This window comes from Passer domesticus, chromosome 8, assembly GCF_036417665.1.
Source record: "Passer domesticus isolate bPasDom1 chromosome 8, bPasDom1.hap1, whole genome shotgun sequence".
Lineage (NCBI taxonomy): Eukaryota > Metazoa > Chordata > Aves > Passeriformes > Passeridae > Passer > Passer domesticus.
In genome coordinates, this window is record NC_087481.1 from 49,556,518 (window position 1) to 49,573,771 (window position 17,254).

Below are 17,254 nucleotides of genomic sequence, written 5' to 3' on the forward strand. Positions count from 1 at the left end.
TTTTATCTAAAATAAGACTCTCCCTGAGATATTTATATCTACAAATTATAACATTGAATAGGCTAATGGAAAAGTTATCTTTTGGTCTGTGATGCTGCAGATAGCTGTTCTTGCCCATATGAGCCTAAAACAAAAAATGTTGCCAATACTGATCCAAGCATTAGCACCAAAACTCGTTTTGTGAGAAAAGGAAAAGTTTGTATTTAATCTTATTATAAAATATATTCCTTGTAAAGGCAGAGGACTTCTGCTGCATCTGAAGAATAACTACCATTTTTGTTGGTATTATGCAGAAAGAGCTTGTCCATTTTTCCACTCACTGACAATACTGATGAGACATTTTTCTTACCTGATTAAAGCAGGTGAGACATTTGCTACCATCTCCTGGAGAATTTTTCTAGCTTTTTTCTTCACTTTGTTGATAGCTTTAGGATCCGTCTGAACAAAACTGCCAGGAGTACTTGGCTCAGAAGCTTCATCTACAATGGCCTTCTGGACTCTAACATTAAAAAGTAAAGTTTATGAGACAGCCCCACAACAGAAGAGTCCAAAACACAGACAACAACATCTCAGAATGAGAAACATATTACTACAGGAGTAACTTGCAAACATAAAAAGCATCCACACTAAACTATTGTGTACTCCAAATGCATTAAACTTGATTCAGTTTTATAAGCTCTAATTTAAGAGGCAGGTGGTGATTGAATGGGCTCAAAGGTGACTACATGAAAGAGTACATACACAATTCACAGATACTAATATTAAAATATTAAGTGACTGCCAATTTTCTGAAATGGTTAATAAAGTTAAAAATTCAGGGGGAACAGGTGCAGTCTCATTTTTGTTAATGTTTTCTTTTTCCTGCCACAGCAATTTCACATACCTCATTAGACAGATTTATGCAGTTGTCATTTTAAACTTCTAGATTATTTTTGCCCTTGAATTCTCAGTTATACCAAGTCTAACAAAATTTTATAAGGGCTATTTTCCCCCTTTAAAACATACCCAAGAGACAGTAAGTGGCTTTAACACACCCTGACTGTAGCACAAGACGGTCTGCTTCACTTTTCAAAAGCAACACTATCATCTTCAGATGTGACTCAAGCTTTAAAAATTCAGGAGAATTAAGAATGTTAATGTAGGCAGTGTGTGCCTTCTGACAAAAGTAGCCTCAAGGAGCAAGCAGGTGGTTGAATTTCTTTGTGTCCTAAGAAAACTGATACCTGAACAGCTGATCAAGAAGTCATTTAAAATGAGGCATATGAAACAGAAAACAAGCTCCACAAAGTTAAGGCTAGGTACTCCATTCTACAGCCTTTTCCCATTTTTTGCTGCACTTAGGTGTACACTCAGGGTACTCCAAAATGCTGCTATTATTTCTGAAATACAATTTCTGATGGCTGCAGTATGACTTCAGTGGTAATGACTTACATTAATTAGATAAACAGAAGTTTGAAGAGCTCTCATGTAGCAATTTATTTTTCTGTGTACTGTCTGCTGTTCCCCCACTACACACCATTCATTTAGAGACTTGTAATCCTTAAACTCCCCTCTTTTACAATTTCCAACAGAAATTGCAAACTACATTCCTGAAAGGCTGTGCTAACGATACTGCATCTACTAGTATTTTAAACAGTCTGAGTTTCAAAATTTGTAGTTTCTAAATTAAGACACATTTTAATGTACTAGAAATTTTTTTAATAGTTAATATTGTGTTATCTTACCTGCTGCTATTCAGCACATTTTCTGTCAGATTCTTGGCAAACATGCCCTTATGAACATCCCTCTCTTGCACAAAAAGGACGTAGCAAAAGCGTCTCGCAAGCCACCCTCTGTACCTACAAAAATATGAAGGGTATTTCAGTGTGATCCTCAAAATATTTTGCTTCCAAAAACAACAGCATTAAAAACAACTAAAAATACAATTAAGAAGCAAAAGTAAGTAAAATTTTATAAATGGCTGTCTAACAGCTTCTGTATCTTCTAGTAAATTTCCAATATCTTCATATTACAGATGAAACAACTGATGCATAGCACAAAATATCTGAGCCAACATCTGCACCCCTCCAATTCAGGGAGACACTGGTTTGAAATACCCACAGAATCACAGGACTATAGCGACCAAACCAGCATATACATTTTGTCTGTCCCCTGGAACCAACTCGCCAGCTCAGCGAGGTCAAAAAAAGTGATAGTGTTGATTTCCAGTTTGGTGCCCCTTTCCACCAAGGAAAGTAAATGCCCAGCTAAGAGCTTTGTCAACTTCTTCAAGGAACACCAAGTCCTCTTGGAAAAGCTGCTCACGTAAGCACAGGGTAAACTCTCACAAACACTTTTGAAAATATGTTTGCATTAACCATCAAAACTAAAACCACTTTTTTAGTTAGCTTTTCTTCCTTTACTGTGTCCTCAAACACCCAGTCCTATGTGTCTTCTCCATTTCTTCTCCTAGCAAAGTTTTAGCAAGAGTATAACCACAAAATAATCAGTAAATCTCACTATAAATTCAAGTGTTTAAGGTAACTTATGAAGACAGTCTCTTCTTTTTTAATTAACCCTGTCCTCTACTCTCTCAGTCATACAAGCAGAAATCACCTGAGAAAATGTTATTTGAAATATCAAACATCACAGAAGATGTCTATGACACAGAAATGGCTTACACCCTCTCCCCCACAGTGGATACTCATCACTATTCCTCTCCCCACCTCCCTCATTTACCAGGGGTCAAGACACCAATTAGACAAACCAAACACCTGGGACCCCCAAACAGCAGAGCTGATGTGATGGGGCAGAATTAACAGCTGGATAAAAAATTAAATTCTGGCAATTTCTAAGCCCAGAGCAGTAAGTATTATGCAAAACTCCTGTCCTGAGGTCTGCTGGTGCAATGCCTGGCTGCTGCTCCAGTGAGTGTCCCAAACTGAACCGTGGGTGACAAAGCTCACGATGGTTTCCATGCTGGAGCCCCGCCAACGTCTCACCCGTTGTCATCACTCGAGTTACTGATCTTGGCTGTTAAACCTCCCTACCACACTTCAGTAAATTTATACATGTGGTAAAAACAGCAAGGAAAGATGAGACAGAACTTCTACACTGCAAAAGGCCAAAGTTCTAGGGTGCACTGTAATTAAGATGGGTGCACATGCACAAGCCATGGGCACAGAATAGCATGGAATGATCACATGAATTTTCAGACCAGCAATTCATGCTGTCAGAGGAGAAGACTGGTGACTCTGTTTTAATTGCTTTTTTCTTTTATCCCTCTTCTCTTTAAAGTTTGAGAACCTTACTGTTTTTTCTAGAAAGAAAGAAAAGGATATGCTTTCTGACAATATTTTTTGGTAACTATGAACATATCAGAACAGCACACAGCTATTGCAGGGGTCCGTCAAGGCATGAAGGCTTCTACATTCATTTTACAGCTTACACATAATGTAGTTTAATTGGAAAAATCTGTTTTCTGATCATGTAGCAATAAGAGAAGACAGAAATGACAACAAATGGACCAGTCAAGAGACATTTAAAACTGGCAGTTGTACTTCAGATAAAGGCTATCAATACAGTTACAGCATGCTGGCAGTTAAAAAGAACCCCTCTTGCTTTCTAAAGCCAGGAAACTGTGACTATGTAGCTCCATGAAACATCAGAATTTCATTAAAATTGTCCATTTTCACACTATAATGACACTACATTTCTCACTATTCTGAGCTAGATGCGTTTATTTCAGAATAATTCATTAACCCATTTTTTCTCCTCTTATTTCCAATTCAAGTAACTCTGACTATTCAAAACCATTCAAGTATTAGACTTTCAAAACTGATTTTTAAAAAGTTAACAGCATTTCTGTTATTTTTCTGTATTCCAAACTATAAGCTCAACTGTTAAAAAACCCCGTAATTAATACAAATTTTATAAAGAACAGCTTCTAACATTAGCTTTCTCCCTCTCAAACCCACACAATGCTGCCTTTCTTTCACTCAAACACTTTGGCTCATTTCTGTCAGGCCGCTGGCCTCTCTTTGTTTGCTCTGACTCTACAACAAACACTGCGGGACCTACTTATGCTAATGATTACTGTAAGAAAAACTTAGCAAGCATTAACTTTACAAATTTTGAGCAATTCCAGTATCTTCATCCGAGAACACAAGATATGATTCCAATAGCGCAAAGACACATCTTCATTTTTTAGATTTTTTTTTCATTTATACCACACTTTTCAGAAGCTGCACTCTGCCACTAAGGCAGAGAAGAGACAGATTCATAAAACACATTCAGGTTAATTGCCATAAGTGGTAATAGTCAACATCTAACTTGTGAGCCAGATCTGCCCAGTAAATTAAAGGGCAGCCTGAAGTCATTCTGCATAAGGGAATAAATTGTGTGCCCTCAATATTATGCTACAGATGCTGCTGCCATTTGCATGAAAGAAGAAGGAATTTTTGTGAAAAAATTCCGGGTTTTTTGTGAAACAGGTTTGACCCCTACACTCCTTTTCTGTAATCCCAAAGGACTTTGCCCAGTTCCCAAATACACACAGCCAGATTTAACAAGCACGTTACTGAAGTCAGCACCAAATCTCTGCATTTTAGGACCACAATATATATCAGCTCAGTCCAGACCATAATAAAGATTTCTCTGTTATAAAATCAGAGCACATTGAATGTAAAAAGCAAAAGAAACACTTGCTACAATACCTGGTATGTGTTTCATTGATATATATGACATTGCGTAGACCCAAAGAGGGAATACTAGAATTGAAGAAGTTATCCTGTAAAACCAAGAAAAAAAAAGATTAATGAACTACTTCATTACATAAAAATAGCTTCGTCTGTTACATTCATCATAACATTTAAGATGATGCAATGTTTTTCATTTGTACTATAATCAAAGCCAAAACCAGAGAAGTGTTGAACCTGCCTACACAGTACACAAAGTTCTAAAATAAAAATGGAAATTCTAATCACTATTCCCAAGTCCAATACTTTCAAAGCATTCTCTAGCCTTTACTGTGTGGTTGCACTGGTTACACTCTTCAAGCCACAACATTTCAGCAGATTCTAATGTAATATAAACCAGGACTTGTCACAATACAGAATTCATCTTTGAGATAGAACTTTACTAAGCCACACTGGGCATTACAGTAACCACGAGCATTTGATGCTCAGTCTGCAGCATCCGGTTTGCCAGCAGAACAAGCATCATGTAACAACAGCCCAAGGGTCAGGATATCCATCCATGGTAGGTGGCAAATCTCCACATTCCTGCTCTGCCTGAACAACAAACTCAGTCCAGCCTTGCAGAGCCTTGTTACAGACTCCACATGCCAAGCTATTAACTGGGATGAGTTCAGGAGCACTTCCACAACAAATATTCCTTCACAGGAAGATCTAAATTCTACTCTTTAATAGTCCAAGTCAATACCTTGACCAAGAGGCTGATTTCTTTCTACCCAAATGATATATAATTATAAAACTGGTACCTTGCCAGCAGTGAACTACAGCTAAAACTACTGGAACTGTACATGTCAAAGAAGACAAAAAAGGGACAGCAAAGGAGAAAGATGGTCACCAGCAACAGCACAGCTGCAAAACAACCTCACCATCAATTCTGCAATGGGAGTCAGGTAAGAGTCATTTGTTTATATTTTGTTTAGGACACACCACTTACCACAAAATTAAAATATATGACTGTCCTATGTCATTTGCAAATCAGGTAGAAATTATGTGCTACAGTGAGAGCAGAATCTCCTGCTCCCTGATACAGCACAACTGTGCTGTACAATCAACCAACTGTTGCTCTAAGGTCTTAAGAGGAAACTTCAATGTTATGCTAATTTCTCTGACTATACACTGATGACTTTTTGTGGATGTGATAAGCAGATGATGTGTTCTGGCAAAGAGAAGATGACTTGTTCTTGGGCTCCCAAACAATCAGCAACAAAGTACTACTGAATGCCAGTCTATACCTGTCCATGCCAGTGCTCCAAGTGTCAGGTTAAACCTCACTACGAAACTCATCCTCCAGCAGTACTGTTACACTTCAGCTTTTCCTTATTTAACTCCCCTCCAATCCTGTGTCAGGCAGAGCAGGTGGTTCTGAGAAACCAGCTGAGCCAATACAGGATCTCCCTGCTGGCACAGAGAAGAAGCCCAGCTCCCACCACCGTATCCTGGCCTTTCCTGCCCATCTCTATGCCTCATCTCTTAACTTACAGCACCTCTAGAATTCATTACACCCTTTAATGTCCCGACTTCATGCAGACAAGACAAAAACTAAGATAGCCAGAATAAATTAATAAAGCAGGTAGTTTTCTGCTTGGTTAGTGAACTTGATCAGCCCTCAGGAGAGCAGGAAGGAAATCAAGAGGGAGAAGCAAGACTTTCCACTCTCAGCATTGGCAAGTTGTTAGTGTGGTCAGCACACTTAAGGAAATTTGCCTCACTAATTTATTTTCCTTAAGAAAAATTATGAAAAAGACTGCTCCAAAAAAAGTATTTGCAATCTAATGAGATGATTATCTTTGTTACTGTCTGAGCAAGGATGGTATTTTTTTCCTTACAGCAGAAGGCAACAAAGGGCTTAATAGGTCATACTCCTTTCTTAAGTGGGATCTCTGGGTAGTTAATTAGTCTCTTATTAAATGGACAAAATACAGAACAAGATTTTTATTTTTAAAGCACAATTCCCAGTTTGAGAGGAACAGCCTAATTACTAACACACTAATTACTAAATGTATAAAGCCCTAAGCTGAGGATTCACACACACCTTTTTGTTAAGTCAAAACACTTGACTTGTCTGTTTGAAGTAGTCTCGGTTTATCTAATTGTTTGTCTTGTTGCCCATATCATACACAGCCTTCACAGTACATTTGGATTTCTATATCACATTTGTATGCCATTGCTGCAATTTTCTGTTCTGGCAAAGAGTGAAATAAATTCTCTTTGGTCAAAGAGGAAAGCAAATTTTCCCTCCAGCCCAGCCAATGAAGGTGTAACTGAATGCAATCTAAAGCCAGGGGTGTGCACATAGCCAAATGACATGATGAACTGGTTGCAAACTGTTTTGTGCCATTTATCAGCATTTTGCATCTTGAGCTTACAGAAAGCCTGCCCAATGCCGTTCAATAAAGTTCACATTTTAAATCAGCTTGTGCAACCTCTCTAGAGCCACCATCCTGACACTGTTCCCAGCAGACAAATATCCCCACTATCACAACTGGCAGACCTTGTTTCCAGGCTGGGCAGAGAGGCAAGGAATCAGCCAGGTGTAGAAAATTAACTTGTTCTCTCAAGTACAAGACTAAGCAAGTTGGAAAGGAAGCATACTGCTTAGATTCCAAACTGTATTTATTATGTGGATAGACAATTAAAGTGTCCTAAAAGCAAACTTTCACACTTTTATATGGTCCAAAGTCCCATTATTAATCTAACACACCAGATAATTTTGCTATCCCATTTCCTAGTAATAATTCTGAGGAGCTGGAGAGTTTTTTGCAAGGAGTAAGTCTGCACTGAGAGGTGGGAGACTTAAGCATCAAAACAGGTGTGTTTAATTCCATTACAAATTAAACATAACCACAAACAACAGTGAAAAACTATAGCACTTCATGAACTAAAAAACATTGTGACCTTAATTCTGAAAGTAAGGAAACTACTGCAACTTCATTATGCTGCAACTATGCATTATTGTCAAACATAATCCATTCCATAATCTTCTTACCCGGCTCTGGGGAGTGCATACATAGCAACATCGTCCCACAAACGGCCTTTTCCTGCTCAGCAGAGCCTCCTTCCATCTTAAAGTGGCAGATCGGAACAGAGTGGGACGAGAGTTACACTCTCCCTGCAGAACAAAAGACCACTGTGTAAATATGCAGAAATATGTGTTCTGCTGTCTATGGGAAAGCTTTGTGGAAGAGGAGCTGCCAGACACGCACAAAAAATTACCCCACAATTTTTTCCAACATTTTTCTAAAATTTAAAAAATAAAAGAAAAATCTCAGTGTTGTACTTAAGTAAGCACTGCTGCATGGGTTGACAGACAACATTTTAAAAGGAATGATAACTGTAATTAAGAAACACCAAAGGAACAGCCAGCTGAGAAAAGTGAAAGAAATTAACAGTACACTACCTTCTCAATAACGTAAAGGTGCTTGCAATATGAACAATGTATTTTAAAGTTCAACTGAATATCACCCTGTAAAGCTGCAAGAAGACTCAATGTATCCAAAATATTAACTCCATGGACTCTGTAGGAACTTTCAGCAGTTTCATGCAGAGTGATATGAAAAAGGAACCCCTACAACTTCTCCAAAGTTACACTGTCTATCTGAAGATTACAGAAGAAAAAAATCCAGTGACTGCATTCACAGAACTAATTCTCTATGTTAGGACATAATGCAAAAACTGTAATTAAGTATATTTTCAAAGACCTTTATTGTTTCCATTAAAGTCTACTGAATTATTGCTTGCCTGAGAATGAGAACTGGGTTGCCATTTTTAAACCACATATTTTATTGAGAAGGAAGTTACTTCCAGTATTGAAAGAGAAGTTATAGAAACAAACTAAACCAAACCTAAAATGTTGTTTAAAATAGAACTTTTAAGTGACAGAGCAGCAGGGTAGAACCAAGACTGGAAGACACAAATACAGATCATCACATACTCAGTGCAGTGAGAAAGTCCCAGAAAGTCAAGAACAATGCTGAAGATGCTTAAAAACTAAATTGTGCATGTATCATATTTGGCAAGCAGCACAAACTGGCAAATATTCCAAGGCTTACTCTTCCATCTAAAATAAACTATTATCAAGATGCTAAGCCTGCCATAATCCCTCCTCTACCACCTCCTTTAATGCTAACTCCAAAACAAACCAACTTTGTAACAATGCCATCTTCCTTCTGCTTGCCTCCAACCCCTGAAGTTCCACTCAAGTATTTTCTTACAAAACCCCCTTTCTATCTCTTCTGGCTTGCCTGCCCTTATTCCACTTTCTCACAGACCTCTTGGTTACTGCAGCTTGCTGTTCCATGGAACTTAGATCTAGCTAGATAGAAATCCCAGCTGCCAAGACATCTGCCCTTTCCCTCAACTCTGACCATGTTTCCAATTCTTCTTCTGTATCAAGTTCAAACTCCACCTCTCCAGATCTATGTCTAACTCCTCCTGACCTATGCTGCTAAACCATCCACCACTCCAGCTCTCATGTGGCTCCTTTGGCTCCACCCAGACCACTCTGCTCACGGTCTCCTTTGTCCCCTCCAAATCCCAAGACTCACTCAATGGAGGACATGGACTTTTAATAGGCTCCTTATTTATATCCACCAATTTTTTTTCTGCCTCCTGGACTGCACTCCTGCTCCAGCTTCAATGCCTATATGACTGTGCAACTTCAGCATCAAGCTCCTTTTCACCTGCACACTACATCCCCCAGAAGAGCAACAAGCTTCCTATTTTTCACTTTCTGTTTGACTTTGGCTACTCCAGAATGGGATTCTGTACATTTACTGCTATATAAAATGATTAGCAGCCTCACAACAGACTCTATCAATAGAGTTTGACAGGATTTTTCTTTTCCAGCAACATTATTCTTTGGCACAGAATTGAACTGTTGGCTCCTCCTCATGTTTCAAATTAAATTAAAAACAAACTGTATCATGCATGAGAGACATAATTCCTTATCTTCATTCTTCGTAACAATAAAAAGTCCACCTTCAACTTGAAGAAATAATAAGATAAATAGGGTCAGTAACATTCCCAATTTTTACTTACCCACTCTTCAGTGGAATGCTTACATCTACTGATGCTGCAGTCTGCTGAGGTGGACAAATAGGAAACATCTATTGTTCCAAGGGACAAAGCAGTTTCATCCATGACACAGGAATTGAACTGAAGATCACAAACTGCAAAATAACAACATGTGCATATATATATTCTTTTTATCTGTATATTCATATATTTATATGCATGCACAGAAACAAACACACACCTAATTTTAGTGATAGGCATCTAGTAATTGGTATTTTTTTCACCCTTCACTAAAATTCAGTTCTAAAGACGCTTCCTTGCAGCTAGAAATTGACATGATTTTAATATGCTAAAACCCCCAGCACATGTGACTTCCAAAACCACAGCACACCAACCAGCTTCCTGCACGCTTTTCTCTCCCTGCTCTTCTCCCCATAACAGGTCACTATAGTCCCCTTGTAATTTTCCACTGTTCTTTACTGCATGGTTTAAACCCTGCAGCCATAAGGATACGCATGTCAGACACTTTCCTAAGTTTACTATTCTCTTGCACTCTGACCTTGCTCTTTCATAATTTGCTTCTCAAGGACACCTATGATCTACAAAAACTGTCGTTAATGTTCTCACCTAATCCTATCTCACAGTATATTTTATGTGTCTGGTCCAGCTGTAGTCAAACCAGTTTGCAAATTCCTTGGGCAGAAGGAGTGCTCTATGAAAAAGCACACCTCTAAATATGAACACGCTGCTGACAAGTGACATTTCAGTCTTGTGGGATTAAAGACCAGTAAAGAAATCTCAACCTGATTAATGATTTTGAAATTGAGTTTTTGTAGCTCATATAATGAGTACAGTAAATAATTCTCCCTTGGCCAAAGAAAAAAGGAACAGCAAACATACTAAAGCAACTTAGTGTTGTACAGTGTATTTGCAAAAGACTACAAATTAAACTGCTTTGTTATTGAGAGCCACTGAAATAGAATCCCAGCATTTTCACCAACAGAACCTGTAAAGAGGCAATATCTCCTCTTCCATCTGTCACTGCGAGGAAACTTCTATCATGGCCAAGCTGTGGGCCATCAGGAATGAGATTGTTCCCACCCAAAATGCTAAGCTAACATCTGCAACAGCAAGACCTAAAACTTTAGTCCGAGCTTTTTGCCTTCCCAGTGCCCTCCCCAAGTTGCCACAAACCCATCCCACAATACATGCACACAGAGAGCTCCCACTACAACCTGGAGTCTGAGCCACTATAACCATGCAGACCCTGCATATCCTTGCACAGCCTAAGTACCGAAGTCATCCCTTTATCTTCGCTGGCTGTTACATTCAATCCGCCTTTTATTTAAATTAGTCCTCAGGCGAATTACTATGTAACCCTCCCAATAAATACCAAAAAAAAAAAAAAAAAAAAAAAGCCTGGAAACCTCAAACGCTGGAACCGAAACGAATCCCGCTAGCGCTCAAGGTGACCTTGGCTGCACCGGTATATACAAAAGATGAACTTTGAGAAATACGCAATTAAAAGCCCGTTTGAGCAGCAGCAGCCACCGCCGCATACCTACCTGCGAGCCAACCCGCCCCCCGAGCGCCCGCTCCCCGCTGCGGCGCTGGCGCTGTTCACCTGCCGGCCACCGCCATCCCGCGGGCTCCAGCAGCGCTCCGGGCTCACCAGGGCTCCCTCAGCAGCGCTCCGGGCTCCAGCCCCGCCGCTCACCACACCTGCTATAAATAAAACCGCGGCGCTGAGCGCGGTGGGGGTGCGCAGCGCCCCGGGCACCGCCGCTGCCAAGGGGCCGCCCCGCGCCTCCCCGGCCGCCGCGAGGGGCGGGCTCCGGCCGCGGGCAGCCGCCGGCCCCAGCCCCCGCAGCCCCGCGGGGATGGCCGAGGCTCCCCTCGCCCACCTGGCCCTGCGCCCGCCGCTCGGCCCGCGCCGCCCTTCAGCCGGCCCGCGGTCCCCGCACCGCCGCTCCGCCGGCGGCCCCGCGCTGCCCCGGCCGCACCGCCCCTCCCGCCACGCGGCAGCCGCTGCGCTGCCCCGCCCCGCCGCCGGGGGCAGCACCGCCCGCGCGGCCCGGCCCGCGCCGCCCCCGGCTGCCGCCCGCCCCGTGCGCTCCGCTCCGCACCGCTCCGCACCGCTCCGCACCGCCGCCGGCCCCGCACACACCGCGGGCTCCGCTGCTGCCCCAGCCCTCCCGGCGCCGCGCTTGACGCGACTTCCTGAGCGCCCGGCCCGCAGCGCGGCCCTGCCCGGCCCCTGCCCTCGCAGCCCTCGCCCCAGGCCGTGCCCAGCCCTGCCCGGGCCGCTCTGGCCCTGGTGCAGCCGCCGCGTGGTTCAACAGCCGCTTCCACCGCCCCCCTCCCCCAGCCCAGAGAGAGCAGCGACTCACGGCTGTTTGGCTCTCAAATCTGAGCTGCTGAACAGGAAAACGCTGGAAAAGTGATGTGAAGTGGTCTTTAAATGGGTTTGCAGCGACTCAGAGTTGCCTCTGCGAGCAGTGGCGGAAATTTCGGGACAGGTATCGATCTGCCTGCCCGGCCTTGCAGCAGTGCCAGTTTGCCTTTTACTGAGCGCAAAAGTAAATGTTGATTGAGATTGCTGCATGTAACCAGACAAGGGCGAGAGTATTTTTTGGCTTTGGCATTCCTGGGCTATTTAAAGACAGTTTCTCTGTGGCTTGAGTTACAGCCCAGCAGGAAGGCTCGTGCCTATATTTCTTCTTTGAATGTCCAAATCACGGCGGTGCAATACAGGAATAAAGCGACAAAATCAAAGATACTGTTTATACGAATGCAAATACTCTGCTTAGAGATTTAAGTAGCGCAAGGTGTTAGTTTTCCCCTTGAGGTCTTCCTTCTAGATGTTGTTTTGAAATGATAACAAATGAGAATTGTGGGAATTACAACTGCCTTTCACACATAGAAGAAAATGCGTAAGATGTGATAGACAGAAACCTAACTGCTGCATGCACAGGAGAACTGCCCTAGTTCCCACAGCTGAGAGCCTCCAGGGAATACCGCTGGAGTATTAGAGCTGGTAGTTTACGAAGAGCATTCTGCTGTTTGTGGGTCAGAAGGGATTTAGAGTCTGAATTTTCCTCCTTTTAGCAAGGAAAATACTTCTTTTTGTTGCAACGTGGATGTTGGAATAAAAGACACCTAATTTTCAAATAAAAAAAAAAATACAAGAAGAAATAAGCTAGAAATGTACAACTGTGAAATGTACAACTATGAAATGTACAACTCATATAAAGTTTGTGTTTCTGGGCCATAAGCAGTCCAGTATTTGTGTCTTTGATCTGGTGACCAGCAGCAGGGCCACATCCCACACTCAGGGTTGCGTGGTGTTTGATCCAGGGGTGTTGGAAGCATTGAAAGGGAAAGCTCTGAATTCCATTCAGAAAAAAATGAAATGCAGTGTTACATCCTTTGTTTTTGTAACTCTGTATAAGGAGCAGATCACAGAAGCAAAGTCCCAATAAAATGCTGCAGCCCACATCCTGATCATTGCTTCCAGCACGAATCTATGTGCAGTGAGGGGAGTCAGAGCTTGAATCATCTTAGTAATCACATTGGAGGAGATGATTCAAGAGCTGGATTACATGAAAACTTAATATAACAGAGATGGCAATGAACACATATATTGAGTCTAAGAAAAGGCAGGGAACATAAGGCCCTTAAAATTCTTATTGATGTTGAATAATTTAATTGTTTCACTTTATTTGTGTTGTTGTTTGTGAGCTTTTTAGTAGGTACTTTATGAAAGACCCTTAATACTGCTTATACACAACCTTCTCTAGGTGTGGAATCACATTGATTTTTTTCCTCTTCCACCCATAAAAATAGGGGATCAAAGAGGCAACTTGTTTTTGGTGTGCTACGGTGTAACTCAGAACAAACTCTCAACCACTGAGTGTAAAGCCAGCTCGTCTGCTTTGCTTCCCTCTGCAAAAGATGAACTATAGTACATTTAAAGCCTAACATGGAGCTTTTGACATGTTTTTTCATTATGCACTTTTGCACTGGTATCTTTTTTCTGGTTGCAAAAGAGTTATTTCTGTGATATAAGTAACACAAAAATCAGAAGAAAAGCCTCAATGGCTTTGTTGGAATTTTGTGCAGTCTCTAGAGTCTGATTTTTAGTATAATTTATGAGAAAACTGCTTAGGCTATTCTTTAGACTTTTGAAAAGGATAGTAAATAGATACAGTGTTTTACTTAAACAGTGATTCTGTGTAATAATGAAAGAGTATTTCTTGTATGATTGTAGAGCAATTTTCCAATTATTCTAACCTTAAAAAATTCTTGGCGTATTTGTAAAATAAATCCAGAGATAATTTTGCCACTCATTTGAAAAGGATCCTGAATTAGTCTAATGGGAATTGCAGCTTAGCAAGATCTTTTTACACTTGTATAAATCCTCAGGCTTAGTAGTAAAATCTCATTTCAGTAGTGAAAGCTTGATGTGGGGTGATGTTGTGTTGCCATGGAATCAAGCAAATGGGAAAAATTTTGGAATGCCCCGAAGGAACAGACTTTCAGAGCTGCATGTGCTCCAAAAAGCCCAAATACCACTGTGTTTTCTCTTCCAGCAAAGGGAGATTCTATCCTGCTTCCATTGAAGCCAATGGGAGGCTTGCCACTGATCTCAGTAGGAGTGGGAGCATGCCTGAGTTTTGCAAACCATCTTTTTAAAGTCCTTAAACTGAAGTGTTTGCTGTGCCAATGAGTCCAGGGAGGTGATTTGCATACGATGGCAAATGAGCAGAACCCTGGCTTTGTGTGAATAAGCTGCTGACCACATTCGTGCATAGCAGCCTGCGGAGGAGAAAGAGCTGGCAGGACTCTTTTTTTTCCTAAAATAATGATTAGTCCTTCCTATGTTTAAATTCCTCATGAAGCTTCCAGCAGAGTTCAACAAAGTACCTGTTTGCTGGACAATTCTGTGCAGAGGAGGAGGGAGCAGGGACAAGGGGACTTCTTTTTACATTGGCTCTACCCTGGCTCTGTTCTCTGAGCCCAATTCCAGCGATTCCCATGATGTCACTTTTAGTAATGGAGACATGTTTACAAAAGAGTACACAGCATCCTCTTTAAAAAGAAACTTTCAACTTGGGGAGCATTACAAAAGTTAGGGAACTGAAAACTGTGTGAGGAGGGAGTAAAGATCCAGACAAAGGTACTTTGTTTGCAGTGACCGAACTTGACCTCACATGACTGTGAACAATAATGAATATGCAGTTTGGCAGTGGCAGAACTCAGTGTCAGCAGTATTGCCTTTGGTATACAATATATTAAGAGCATCTGAGAGTGGCAAGTAGCCACAAAATGGGCTGATAAGATTGTATGAAAAATGGTTTGGGTGTACTTAATATCTCCTCCTTTCAAGACAAATGATTTTTTTCTTTTCTATTTCATCCCTCTTATCTTGAGAACAAATACAAAATTCATTAGGAGTACAGTGACTCTCTCCTATGAAATATATTGTGTTTCTGTAATTTTGCAAAGATAAGGGCATTTTAGCCCAAGCTGCTCCTAGTTTTCCCTTGAACTTGTTACTCACGTTACAGAAAAGGCTTTTGTTCTAACAGAAAGATCCAGTATAACTAACTGGGTTAAAACCAGTATAATTAACTTTTACACTTCCAAACTTAGCACCATTTTTCTGTCAAGAAATTACATACATACTTGCATTTTGTACAAATCAAAAAATCCTAACTATCCAAAGGGATTTGCCAGCATTTTAAATTTAACAATGAGGAATGGCAGAATTTGGAACAAGATTCTCCCATACTCATGCCTTGAGCAATTATCTGCCATAACAATGCAGGCTTCCCCCCTGCCTGCTGTGAGCAAGGGGGATGTATTATAAGGGTGGTTACACTTTTCTACTTTTGTTTCTTCAGGGTATCTGCAAAGCTGACATTCTATCCAAGAGCTGATTTTAAAAAAACAGATGAAGCAACTAATTTATGGCATATAGACCCTAAATACCGTTGGATATTCCAAACTATTATCCACTTGCAAATCATAAAAAATTGGTTTGTGTGGGAGACTCTGGTATTTAAAGGATACATTGCATTTGCAGGTACTTCAAGTTTCACTAATAACTTTATTGTCAAGCCAAATTCAATTTCTCTGTGAAAAGCAAAGATTTTCTTCTCATCTAGCTCCCTCTGCAAGAATCCAGAACTGCTTTCTACCCTTCCAAAAAAGAAACCAAGGAATATAAGAGAAAACAGAGAAATCTAAGAGCTAAGGGCAGTATGGGCTATTTTGAAAAAAATGGCATCTCATAAGAAAAGCACAAAATCATGATCTTATAAAATTTGCTGTGACTCATCCTCGAGTCACAGAACTGTGAATTTTTCTAGAATAACACAACCCCTAATTAATATGAGGTTCTAGGCAAGTGTTTACTCATTATCTGAAAAGGAGGCACTTTTCACTGCTCAGGTTTGCTCTATTGTGCAGCTGTTGGCTTTAGGAGGACTTGTCACATCTTGGAAAGTACTGTTGGTACTGGAAGTTGGGATCACAGGCAGCTCTTTCAACAACAGTGCACAGGAGGCTTTGCAATGGTGTGACCCAGGTGTTGAATCCCATGATATCCCCCCCCCACCCCCCCCTCATTTTCAGGTATTTGGGACCATAATCAAGGCACTGCTAGAGGAACACTGGAAGAGTCTTAATGCTTTGCAGTGAAAGACACAAGACCTGATAGTTGGGAAATTTCCACAGAATTTTGGAGACATCTTCTGAAACGACCTGGGAGAGTTATGAAAGTGTCTGGGCATCAATTCTGCTCTGATGCAATGGTCCTGATGCAGTCTGCCATATATTCCAATGACGGCTTTACACTCCCAATCCCTTATGTAATTATCTCATATAGATGAACAGAGAGACACCTACTAAGAGCAACACTCTCTGCTCCCCGGTTTATGCAAGCAAACAAAACAGATTTGCTGATTTTGGCTTTGCAAAAAGCACAACGGAACTAAAAATCCCCATAGATGTCTAGACATACTTCCTTTGTGTAAGTCAGTTTCACTAAAAAATAGAAAGTCTCCAGGCTTTAGTTTACCATAGATATATGACTTTTTTGTAACTGAAATTTTATCTATGAACACAATCAACAAAAAGTAAACTATAAGTGTTGTCTCAGCACGACAAATTAACTGAAAACCCTGACAAAAAGCAAGTTTTTGCTTTTGGCCTTCTCTCTGCACTAATCTGGCTACACCAGTTGTTACATTCCAATTCTGACACTCAAATCATGTTGAGCAATTTTCCCACAGTGTGTTTCCCAAACAAAGGCATTTTTCCCACTCCTACTTATGTGTCTCTTGCATCTGGGGACTGCAGAAAAATGTCCTTCAGTCCTAAGATCCAGCCAACCATTGAACTTGTATTACAATGATAGATTTCAAAAAGTGTGTGTGATCATTTGACCAGAACTATACCAATGGACCCAGCAAAAGTATACTTTTTCGGTTACTAAATTACAG

General features: G+C 41.0%; 1 protein-coding gene across 7 annotated transcripts in view; it reads right to left on the minus strand.

Annotated features, from left to right (window-relative positions):
• Positions 1-11,673, minus strand: part of GPAM (glycerol-3-phosphate acyltransferase, mitochondrial) — a 29,350-nt gene extending 17,677 nt beyond the window's left edge. Inside the window, exons 1-7 of one of the 7 annotated variants that reach the window (XM_064431309.1) lie at positions 11,651-11,673; positions 11,312-11,468; positions 9,771-9,901; positions 7,720-7,842; positions 4,695-4,768; positions 1,725-1,838; positions 350-499 (exon numbers count right to left, since the gene is read on the minus strand). In XM_064431309.1, coding sequence (XP_064287379.1) covers positions 350-499; positions 1,725-1,838; positions 4,695-4,768; positions 7,720-7,842; positions 9,771-9,872 — 563 coding nt within the window. In that variant the 5' untranslated portion in view covers positions 9,873-9,901; positions 11,312-11,468; positions 11,651-11,673. Of the gene's footprint in view, positions 1-349; positions 500-1,724; positions 1,839-4,694; positions 4,769-7,719; positions 7,843-9,770; positions 9,902-11,311; positions 11,511-11,650 lie in introns of those variants that run through there. The other 6 variants (XM_064431308.1, XM_064431311.1, XM_064431307.1 and 3 more) reach the window with 6 other exon arrangements.
• Positions 11,674-17,254: the final 5,581 nt, after the last annotated feature.